General features: G+C 33.9%; 1 protein-coding gene across 1 annotated transcript in view; it reads right to left on the reverse strand.

The window, feature by feature from the left end:
* Window positions 1-12,599, reverse strand: part of LOC129248648 (uncharacterized) — a 233,351-nt gene that overhangs the window by 150,746 nt on the left and 70,006 nt on the right. Inside the window, exon 2 of the mRNA XM_054888276.1 lies at window positions 9,786-9,841. Within this exon, the coding sequence (XP_054744251.1) occupies window positions 9,786-9,836 (51 nt within the window). The 5' untranslated portion in view covers window positions 9,837-9,841. The remainder of the gene's footprint in view (window positions 1-9,785; window positions 9,842-12,599) is intronic.

Genomic DNA, 12,599 nt, shown 5'->3' on the forward strand with positions numbered 1-12,599 from the left:
TCCTAATTGTGGTGTGCGTCCTGATGTTGTCCCACACATGGAGGGACCTACAGTTTTTAGCCAACTCCAAACGGCTGAGTAGCTTTTCCATGGCAGAAACACACTCGTAGGTTTGCCATTGCCTACCGAGAGGCGAACGCTATTATTAGAAAAAATGTTTTCTCTGGGGTTTCACGGACGAAGATTCATACCCAAGCACACCGAATAGTAGTCCCGCACCAAATCATTGGGCTACGGTGACCACCGTTAGATTCCGTTAATGTTACAAAGTTTTGGTACAAATTTTGTACAAAGCTTGGCACCTCAATTCAAATGCTTTTTGTTAGGGAATAAATTATGATTTTATTGAAAATTAGTTGAAATTAAATTAGAAAAATTACGGCGCGTGTATGTTCATATGTTCACAATTTATAATTTGCCATAATTTTCTTTTCCTTCATTGCCATTTTAAGTACATCTTTCAGCTTTTGTATCCTATGTTATTTTAGCTTCATATTCGGCCGCCGTAGCCGAATGGGTTGGTGCGTGATTACCATTCGGAATTCACAGAGAGATCGTTGGTTCGAGTCTCGGTGAAAGCAAAATTAATAAAAACATTTTTCTAATAGCGGTCGCCCCTCGGCAGGTAATGGCAAACTTCCGAGTGTATTTCTGCCATGGAAAAGCTACTCATAAAAATATCTGCCGTTCGGAGTCGGCTTGAAACTGTAGGTTCCTCCATTTGTGGAACAACATCAACACGCACACCACAAATAGGAGGAGGAGCTCGGCCAAGCACTTAGCAGAAGTGTACGCGCCAATTATTTATTTTTTATTACATAAATTATCTTTCATAAAATTACTTAAACGATAAACAATATTTAGTGCCGCATAGTTCAAATCAATATTCATTAAATAAAAAAATTGTTTCGCAACTAAAAATTGCGTCATTTGCTGCGATTTCACTACTGATAAAGCAACTGAATATTGAATGGTTGGCAAATGAGTAAGAAAGTCACCGAGTGCCACCAAATCGCCTCAAAATCAATTGGCAGTTAATAATAATAAAAAATTACAAAATCTATAGAAAACTAACAGTTAATGAAATAAGTCAATAACCTTCAAGGTATTAGACCATTTTGCCAAATTAAGCGCGCGTTTTTATCGAAAGCGGAATATAACTGTTTTCATATACTAGGTGTGTATGTATATATTTGTATGTCGGTATATTATTAATGGATTTTGTAGTTGGTTGATTGGTAGTCGGCAGTTCTCGTATTGTTATTGCTAATGTGGGAGTTTGCTTTGGCGTGCTTCATATTTGGCGCTACAGCATTTCTTTACTAATCGCTTTTATTATATTGGTTTTTGGTATACCCAAAGTGTAAATGTAGTGAAGTAATGGAATTGTTGTTCTGTAAGATTTCATGTAACTGAATAGATCCAAAAATATTTGGATTGAAAATATAACTATTAAGGTGCATTATAACATCTGAGCTATTCTGAAAGTCTTCAGTGAAAGCTGGGTTAATAAGAAAGAGGATGATCTCTGCTGGGAATTTTACAGCTATATTTTCAGTGCCCATTATGGGTATAAAATGCTACTTCATTTATTTCATTCATATATGTGCAAATATAAATGCATATATGCATATATTGTATATTTTATATTGTAGATAAATGAAATTTTGTGGCGGTGAAAGGCCCATTGCAATGCTATCATTCCTACTGAGCTCTAAAGCATTCTTAGAACTCAAGATGGAAATCTCACCGGAATTTCGAAATTCTTTGGCTAATATCTAGCAGCAAAATATTCTATCTGCTGAAAAAACTATCCCAATTTCTCAAAAAGAGTAATATTTTTATTTATAATATTATTTATTCAGTTTGAACATTGGCGCCATCAACTTATTTCGGGTGGTTTTTCAGCTGCCTGAGAACTATCGATATCGATAACTATGTTTTGGCAGCTCAGAATGATACATTTTGGTAACGTTTCTGTTCAGCAGGGTTTGGTAGGTTATCATGAATGATTTAAAGCCAGAACAACACTTCCGAGGGGTGGAAATTTACTTTGAAAAAACTAAATCTGTTCGCGAAGTCGGCGGCATCATCGGTGCTTATTTCTTTCGAAGTGAGGAAGAAGCTGCCGTTATTGGGAATAGTGAGCGCTATCGAGCAATTCTGACTGAATTTTTGTTTCCGAAAATTGATCAGCTCAATATCGACATTTGGTTCCAACAAGATGGCGCAACTTGCCATACAGCGCATTTAACAATTGATTTATTGGGCTGGTCGAATGGACCATGTAACTCGTAACTGCGGCAGACACATGCCGGATATCACATTAAAAAATTAATACTATGAAATGATCTACCAACTTATAGAAAAAAAATTCCATAAATATTTCTGTTTTGAGAGTTTGTAAGTTATGATACTCTTAAAAACAGCCGATATATTGAAAATTATGGATGGCATTTTGTAGGGTATTTCAGTCGGACGCTTGAAAATTAAATATAACAGGCTGTATCGCTATAACTTCGCACATGGATGTCTTTTCCAACGCCTGTACTACATGGGTTTGATTGAATTTTAGCAGAGGCTTGAGCTAAGTTGAATTTGAAGGCATAGACGTGCGACTTAGGAAGCTCTATGAAATAGTCTACCGGTCAATTCAGGTCACCTATGGGAGCGATAACCTGTACCTCAAATAGTTCATAACAAAGTTTTATCATTCCCACCTGTTGCTTTATCGCGTATCTTGCTGTTGTGATTTGGCGTGAGTAACTGAATAATAATTAACTAACTTAATAATAGTCGCCAAAATAAAAAAACCCTCACGATCTGCCAACTTAGGGTTACCCATATTAGAAAATCCTATTAGCGCTTCTCACTTGTGGAACATTAAATGATTGAATTTAGTCTGATATTTAAATGATCAACCTTCCATGGATGCAGCTGTAGAATTCCCATTAAGGCAAGCAGAATTATAGTACTTAATTTTGCTTTATAATAAGAAAAAGGCTAAAGCCAAATAAATTGTTTTATCAAAAGTCTACAGAGAGTCTATCTGAAACTCAATGAAACCTAATGAGGTAATTTTATCTAAGCAACTTACATACTCATGAGCACATGAATATGTGTGTTAAGTGTAAAGAGTTCAGTTACATGCGCGCTTAAACTCGTAAATTCTTTCTTACTTATGTACTTTGCTGTTTTTTTTTTATTCATTTCTCAAAATTGATTTTACAGCTAATGCTGCTATTTTCATGCATTGCGTTATTGCTGCCTTTGTTACGTTGTTGTGTTGGCATTTCATTAGTTTGCCTTTCGCATTTCAGCGGGTAGATACTTGGCAGCGAGTTAGTGTGAGAGTATATATGTGAGTGTGTGATTGATTACAGGCGCTTGTCATCTAAGACAGCGATCGCAGTCGTTGACCGCAGTGATTATGGTATGTGACTGACGGCATTCGAGTGTTTGTCATCCGGAATTGTTGTTGTTGTGCACTTTTTTACTTTCTTTATTTTGTTGGTGTCTGTTATACTTTATTGCTCGTCTATAAAGCCAACTGGCTGTTTTAACTGTTTTCTGTTTTTGCTAGAGATCTGCCAGCTGCTTTCTTTTACTTTGCCATTTCGCTGGTTTTAGCCGTCTGTCGGTCGGTTGGTCGATAGGTCTTTAAGCTGCTAGGGGTTGCTGCTTATTCTGCTGCATACTTTCTTTACTTCCCACTCAGTCACACCGCATTTAGTTATTGTGAGGGTTTGTTTTTGTAGTTTAGTTTGAAATGCTGAATTTGCGAAATTGTGTTGTTGTTGTAAAAGTAAAAAGCTACTAATTATTTTATCGCTCATATTCTCAAATAAAAAATTCAATAAACTTGAATGAAATATATATGAAAGCAAATACTTTCCTACCTTTGAGCATAAACCAGCAATTCTGCGGATAATGAACTTTCTTCCAAGCCACAAAAAAAAAAGAACAAGCTGCAAAAAAAAATGTTTCTCATAATTGCTATTGATTTCTTTCTATTCACTGGAAATTTATGATTTCAGCGAAATTACATGAAAACCTCGTGAAAGCGTTTGTCCATTTCTAATCCTCATTTACATTTAATTTCGCTTTGAAAACAAAAAATGTTACTATCCACTAGCGTTAAAGTGATACTAATTTAAAAAGTTAATTTTACAGTTCATTTAACATTCTTTAAAGGTCAAATCCTGACTAAGTTTGTATTTGTTACTGTCTTCTTCTGCGCCTACAGCTTTTCCTTTCCAAATGATACTTGAGTAGTTCCCTGACTTTTTTTTATTGATTTCAAGAAATTAAATTTTCATGCCTATATTCAAAGTTGTGGTTCTTTCTACAAAATCCAACTCAATTATCCACCTTTTTACAAGATTTGTTTAAATGAATTTCATCGCTTTCATGTAACCATTGAAGCAGAGTTGGTAATTAACTCAACATAAAAGTATTTTACTACTAAAAGGACTTAACAGTGTAAAAATTAGGGAAAACCGATCGAATAAAGCAAATGCAGAGGGTTGAATCGACAATAACTTTTTACCGAGTTTATGTGCATGTATACATATGTATGCCCAGTTGCAGAACTAAGTATATCGAAGAAAATAGCACAAATCGCTTTTTATTATTGTTCGTTTGTTGTAATGACTTGAATCTTGTTTTTTACCGATTTGTTTTAGCAACCAAGCCTCGCTGTTCGCAAATAAAGTGAACAAAACAAGTTTGTTGCTTAAGTCTTCTGTTATTGCTGCTGCTTCGCTGTTGTTGACTGATAAATTTTTTTAAGGCTATTGCTAATAATAAAATAAATGGGATTTGAAACCAGTTTGAAATCGATTGAGTTTGAAAAAGTAGTAAAAATAAAAATTGTTAAGGGTGTTTTTTAAGTGGTGTGGGCTAATGAAATTGAAATGATTATTATTATAATATATCGGGAACTTTTTTAAATTGAACTGAAAAATACAAATGTTAGGAAAATGAGATTTATTTAAATCTGTACATGTTCCCATTAAATACGATTTGTGAGTTTGTTTTTTAATTTACAATTTTCTTTATTTTTTTTTAAATCAATATAGCAATAACATTTATCACAAGGTTCATACAATTTGTGGAACAACATTAAGAAGCACACCACAAATAAGAGCAGGAGTTTGGTCAAATAATCAATAAAGTGTGTAAACGCCAATTATTGTATATATAGCATATATATATATATATGTACAGGGTGGGCCATACAGCGTTTGCTTTTTGAACCACCTATTATTTGAGAATGGTAACACAAATGACATGTCAAATGTGTTCATAATTTACTTAAAGGTGTGACATTTACGAAATGGGAAATATTGAAAACTTATTTCCAAAGTGGTGAGTCTTCTTCTTCTTCCGCGGTTACAGTAAATGGCGAGCGTTACCGCGACATGCTCAACGAGTTGTTTCCAAAAATTGAAGAGGATGACATGGACGACATTTGGTTTCAACAGGACGGTGCACCTTGTCACACTGCCAAAGTTACACTCGAACTTTTGGCCACCGTTTTTGAAAACCGAATAACCAGCCGAAATTCCGATATCAATTGACCGCCTCGGAGCTGTGATTTAAGCCCGTTGGACTATTTTTTGTGAGAAGCCGTTAAGGACAAATGCTATGCGAACCATCCAGAGACGATTGATGCTTTAAAACACGAAATCGAAGTTGCCATTCATGAAATTGGAGCCCAAACAATCGAAAATATGCTTAAAAATTGGGTTGATCGAATGGCCTACTGTAAAGCCAGTCGTGGCAGTCATTTGAACGATATTATTTTTCATTCATAAATTACAATGTTCAATCTTCAAAAAAAAAAAAAAAGTTTGAAAAAATATTGATTATTTTTTTATAGCCAAATTTTACATGGCTCACCCTGGACATAACCCTTTTAACTGAATAAACCAGTTTTAGAACTTCCAACAAAAACTGTGGACAACAATAAAAGACGTGAAAAGTTCGCGAAATGTTCGATTGAAGATTTAATGGGGTTTTATACCTTGTGTTGGACTAAAAAACCGAAATTTTGTATGGCATATTCTAAAAGTACATCATCTTAGAAATATAAATAAATTCAAAAAATCATAACGATCGGAGCACTAGAACGAAAGTTACAGACCGTGGAAGCGCGCGACCTTATCCATAAATGAAGTGCACGTAAAACTTTAGACGCGATTATCTCGAAGTCGTGTTTCTTGAAAATTACCATCGCGGTGGTCATTATTTATCAAAAACTATTTAACCGATTTGCATAAACTTTTTTTTTTAATTATTCGAAGTTTCAACCTCGCGAATCTGAACGGTTCACTTTTTATAAATATTTGCCTAGTTCGCTGGAATTCATTTTTTTTTAATTTTTCAACCCCTCTGCAAGCCTCTTTTAAAAAACGGCGTTTCGGGCGAGGGGCGATATTAACAATAAATAATAACATTTTTTAAAATAAAAACACCAAAATGTATTCTTCGAGAGTTACCCTTCAGTATGATATATGCCTCATTTGAATAAAAGTTTTAAAACATATTTAAAAAAAATTATGACAATTGCCCATTTTTTCGGGCTCACAAGGTATATAACCCCTAAGCATTTATATCTTTTGATATCCCAGATTTGAAGCTACAATTGACTTACCCATGACAAGTGAGTCATAGCGAAATATGTAAGAATCTCAAAGAAGTCTATAGCATAGAAAACCCAAGATAATATTATATAAAGAGAGAATTCCTGATACAGTCTTTTTTATACTGTTTAGCATGGCCAAGACAAGGAAACCCATGGCGACTCCATTTGTTAATGTTATTGGAGCGTTTACTTTGCTGCAATAAAGCACACTATTCTACTTTTTAAAACAAGAAAATCGAGTTGATTATTTAACATTTCAAAGTCTTTTTGAAATCACAAAAAATAATTTTGTAATTATTCACTTTCCTTTTTTCACAAAAAAAATATTCTCGTTCATGTTTTAACTGTTTAAGTTTTTAATGCATGCAAAGTGAAATAAAATATAATAATAATGCAAAGAAGATTTGTTATTCTAAGCTATGTTGATTCAGGTTTTCGAGTGTAATGATTTCATTAAATTGTAATTATTTTATGAGTCCGCCGAATGACCTTCACTCCTCTGTACACAATAACAAACCTTCGAGTAGTCACAATATGCGGTAAACTCGATCCGTTTAAAATACCTAGAATTTAAAGGTTCTGCATTGCTTAAAGTTCTGAGTTAGAAAAGCAACCGATTTATAATAATTTAATAATCCTGGTATTGGATTTTAACACATTTTTATTTATATATTATTTATTATTAATTTAATAATTTGTTATACTTTTTAAATGTATTCTTATATACAAAAGTTATTAGTGCTTGTTTTTTGTTTGTTTGTTAAATCACTAAATAAACATTTTTCTAGTTTATTGCTTAATTCTTTTGTTCTCAACACATCACCTGCATGCGCAAGCACTAATATACTAAAATTTACTAAATGATTAAATTTATTAAAAAATACGGAAAATTGTTGAAAAGAAAATGCGAGACAAATAATTGATGCTTCGAGTCTAAACCGATTATTAGAGCATAAAATTCACATAAAATGCTGCTTTGAAAATACTATAACTTTAGCTTTCATAGTTCTTTTTGAATACTCAGGGCTTTCATTTAATTAATCAATTTATGCACAAATCCATCTACCGACCTTTTGTGACTTATTATTGTACATTAATGTGGCAATAAAGTTCTGGTTTTTATTGAAATGTTTGCTTAAGCAAGCCTTCGTTGTAGATTGCAGGTAATGCTTTGTAATAGCTTTTGTTGAATTGCAGCACTGCTATGGCGAAGTGTGAGTGTACTTGAGTATTACGTATTTGTGTATAAGTAAAAGTGCGCGGGTACGAGAAGAAAATGTAAATGCAAATTAAAAGGCTGAACATTGAAAGTCTTAGGATTCGAAAGAAATATAATAATTTATTTAGTAATGCTATGGGACTTTGAGTAATAAATTGCGCTGCTGGAGATACTCGATTCATATTCTCCGTAATGTTTTGGGAAGCGTGAATAACACATAAGTGAGACTAGTCCAGTTAAATTTTTGGGTTACAGCTGCCAGTTGACGATGTGGTTAGCTTATTGTTATTTTTATTTTTATTTATTTGTTTATCAAGAAAATGTTTACAAGGCACAAAAGGCTGCCATTTAGAGCCAGTAGAAAAAGTGGAAAAAGTAAGTTAAGGTGATGCTAAATACAGTTGCCTTGAAAATCAGTGTATAATCTTAGGTTTTACATCAATGGACAATCGCTTCCCCGTATTCGAATACCAATGAGTTTTACAACATATTGAGGCATAAGACTAAACACGGCATCCATGTAGCAAAGGACTGTTTGAAGGAACATGTTAGCCTTAGAAGGATAGTAAGATTATCTCTCTCGGAATAGATTTTTCATTTGCGCTTGACATCTTACATGGCATACACTGATATGGTGTGTCTAACTACTATTTATGTAGAAATATTAAGCCTTGCAGCTGAGCTGTTTCGGAATTAGGCTTGCTGTTAAAATCGTCTTGTTCTTCCGTATATTAAAATATAAAATTATTTGGCATAAGAAAAATCCACCATTTCATATGAATAACTTACACTAATATAAATTCAAAAAATTAATCTAATTATTGTGGGAGCAAAGAAAATGGAAATAAAGAGAGACTTGCGTACTTTATTTTGTATGAAAAAAGATCAAATGCGCAGCACGCGCAGTGGAAAAAATTATTAAAAATTAAGTAGAGTTTTGAATCCCTTGAAACTTACTCTTTATTGCACTGAATTTTAAAGGCTGCACAATTGCGTATAAAAATTTATTTTAAAACTTTTAATCAAAAGTTTTGATGAAAATTAGTTGAGTTTTTTAAGTCATGCACAAAGTAGGGAAGTTTGATTTATATGTCGTAGGAGCATAGAAGGAAATGAAATTGCACACCCTGAATGTTCTCAGGAAAACGCAAAATAGGACTCCATTTCTTCATGTGCTTTGGTTCCACTAAAGTAGACGCAAGACTCAGAAAGTCCTGGGGACTACACGCCATTCAACCCCCAAACTCTTAGTTTTGCTTGCTGAAAAGCTCGATTTACCATTTAACCACCATTACAATCGCTTTGGAGACTTTTCAAAGAAGGAGATTGTTGAGCACTTTCTCTATAAATGTCCGGGTTTGGCAGCTAGACCAATAAGGAACGGGGTGCTCTTTTCTTCGATAGCCTGAGGCAATGCACCAACCTAAATCCTATCAATCTTCTTCCCCAACAACAACTCGCCTGTAGGAGGCTTCAAAATGGTATTTCCATACGGTGCTTTAGTGCTACTTGGAGAGTGCCAGAGTGGTACTTCAACCAATCACCTACCACCTACCTATGATATTTGCTCTACAGCAAATATGAAGTATATTATAAAAAAAATTATGAAAACTAAAAGTAAAATTTGTTAAAATATCGCGAACCTTTTATTTTAATCTAATTTTTTTACTTCATTTATGAAAAAATTTCCGATTTCAGAAAAAATACTAGATTTACTGCATATTTTGCTTTTATAATTTTTGTTTTTTGAAAGTATATTCTTAAATTAACAATAATTCATACATAACGACTGAAAATGATAATTGCTTAGTAATAATAATACCAACTATTATATGTTTGAATTCACATATATACATACATATTTATATGTTTATACTTCATTGCATATATTCTTAACCGTTTCCGCAAAATACTTACTGTACTCGAAAGTAGCACTATCCACGTGACTAGTGGCAAAAATATTCTCATTTTTGCTGTAACGAAAAAAGAAAAGGAAGTCGAAGAAAATTAGCCAATTACATACATATATATTCTTTATAAATGCACTTATCGTTTAAGTTAAGTAGTAATACAAAATCATATATGTTGAGTCGAGTTGGGTATGAGCGAGCAATAAGCGATCAAGCATAAGTACCTTACAGCACGAGTAGTCACTGTGAAATTACTAATTGACTACGTAAGGGAAAAACCGAGATAGTCGCACAAAAAAATCATTTAAAAACAAAAAAAAAAAAATTAAAATGTAAAAAATCCAAAAAAAAATAAAAAATCACAAAAACAAAATAGACATTGAGAAGCACAAACTGTAGAATAATGTATACACATGCATATATACATACATACATTAAAATGTAAAAAATTGAAATTTCAAACATGTTTTCGCATGCGAGTAAGCAGACATCACGCACAATACCAGCTGAGGGAGTTAGAAAACTACTAGCTGGGAAAATCAGGTGGCGAAGACAACTCTATTAACAAGCACCAGGCGGTAGTCAAAGTGTGCGCCTACAAAAGGAATATATCGAAAAACCCCAAAACAAAATTTAGAATTTAGAATTAAAGGCCAAGTTCGTAGTTTCTTTGTAATGAAAACAAAAAATATTGGAAATACAATGTTATTTAAGTCGTAGCTTGTGTCTTACAGCCAGTAAGCCTGTATGATGGCACTCAAGTGCCAACTGACAAAATAAAGCGCGAAAAAACTTAACTAATAAATATACAGAATAAAACACCAGTGCACATTGTCACGTTTGTAGTGTTTGAACAACAGGTAAATGACACTCAACCAAGCAACACACAAATGTAGGTATACAAGTAAATATGTACAATCACTCACAGCGCGCACTGAATGGGGCAAACGGACATTTGCACATCATTAACGCACCTTTGTCACAGACGCACAAAGCCAGACGGTGTGGCTTGACGACGGTGGCGGCGGCGAATGTGTGGGAAATATTTAACATACTATATGTGTTTGTATGGAATGGAAAGTCGGGAAGTGCTTACAGGCCCTGATAAGGAGGAGTGCAGGCAACCGCTGCTGGTGGTGACGTTGGTTGATGTTTGCAGGTGGGGCTGACAGGTTTGCCACCATTTGACAGGTTTGAAGAAATATTGAGAGCGTTTTTCCTTATATTGTGTACCTATTTTCTACTTTCTTTCTGTTTCTTCGCCTATTTGTCAACACAAGCGTGAATGAGGAAGTGCCACTTATCATCCACATCAAATGATTTTTATTTATTACCGCATTTTGTCCATCATTTAGTGAGGAAGTAGGGTCGTTTTTCACACAATTACAAATTTTTGATTTATGACAGTTTTGCGTGTGATTTATTGCTATTGTAAACTTTTTCATTTGCTGCGATACTCGTTGCGTGATGGCTTTGTTCTGTCACGTTGAGAATTTTATTAAACTGCTGAGATAGCTTGAGCTACTGAAGGTAGTGCAACGATCGCGAGCGTGGTTGGTAAAGGTGATAATTTTTCAAAGATATTCGGTTCCGTTGGATAGATATAAAAATTAAGACTACCCGAGGAATGTGAACATCTTTCGCTAACTCTCGGCCATTGAGTGAGTTCTAAAATTTCTTTGTGTAAATTAATGCCTTATGGAAAAGTGAAATTAATAAAAAGTAAACGAATCATGAAAACTTCCTGAAGAAGAGTTTTCATAGCGCTATTTGGTAGAATACAAAATAAATTTTGAAAGACTAAAAAATCGATTTATATTTTGGGATTATTCGAACTATGTGAAAAAATTATCATGCTAAAGTGTTCGAAGAGGATATGCATGTCGAAATCCACTAATAGAATCCGATCAACTGCGGATCATACATTTATGGAACAACAGGGTTCTGCCTAACTTGCCCTACAGCGAAGCATTCAAGGCGGTGCATAAAGTCCTTGAAGTTGTTTCAACTCTGATGAAGTCCGAGTGCCGTTAAGTAATCATAATCGTGAAATGCACAGAGCTCTGAAAAGCATCAATTGACTCACAGAAATGATGAAACTTACCTAATTCTTCCAAGCATTGAAAGGGCTATTGAATTTATTGAGCATAACATTGGGTTAGATTTTTGACCCCAGCAAAACGAATAAACAGTTCAACATGAATTTTTGAAGGTCTAGAAGCCGTAAAAAATTATTGCCGTAAATGATGAGTTGAATCCTTAAAAACTATTTAATATATTATTTTCATTCATGGGCGCTTATTTTTGCCTCAAAAGTGAAAAATGAGAGAGATTTTTTTATTCAGCAAACTAAATAAAGATTTCGTTTTTATTGGCACTGATTGTGTTCTTTTAGCGAAAAAAAATAAAGTAAACAACAAAACAAAAAAATGCAGTTTTGATGATGCTGTTTACTGTATTAATTCTACCAATGCTTCTAAAATTTTGCTTTTTGTGTGAACTTCAATTTGTGCAAAAAAATGTCTGTGATTTTACAAACTCTCCCATGAAGTCTTAGCCACTCCTAAAGCTTTCCAGCAAACAGCATTTATTTACCGAAAAATAATCTTGATACATTTCTGAGAGTGACATGCCAAGTATTTGCTACTTAATCAGATTGAAAAGATACTGTCCTCAATACCGATGATGAAGTAGCTTTTGAGCTGGCATTTGTATGCATGACTCATAGTTTGTGGAATTGAATAAAATAAAACGTATTTGAGATGGGCCAAATTTTGGTGCAGTGAATGGAAAAAGTCGAATTTAACCCACACATCTTTGG

This window comes from Anastrepha obliqua, chromosome 5 (assembly GCF_027943255.1).
Source record: "Anastrepha obliqua isolate idAnaObli1 chromosome 5, idAnaObli1_1.0, whole genome shotgun sequence".
In the NCBI taxonomy this organism is placed as follows: domain Eukaryota; kingdom Metazoa; phylum Arthropoda; class Insecta; order Diptera; family Tephritidae; genus Anastrepha; species Anastrepha obliqua.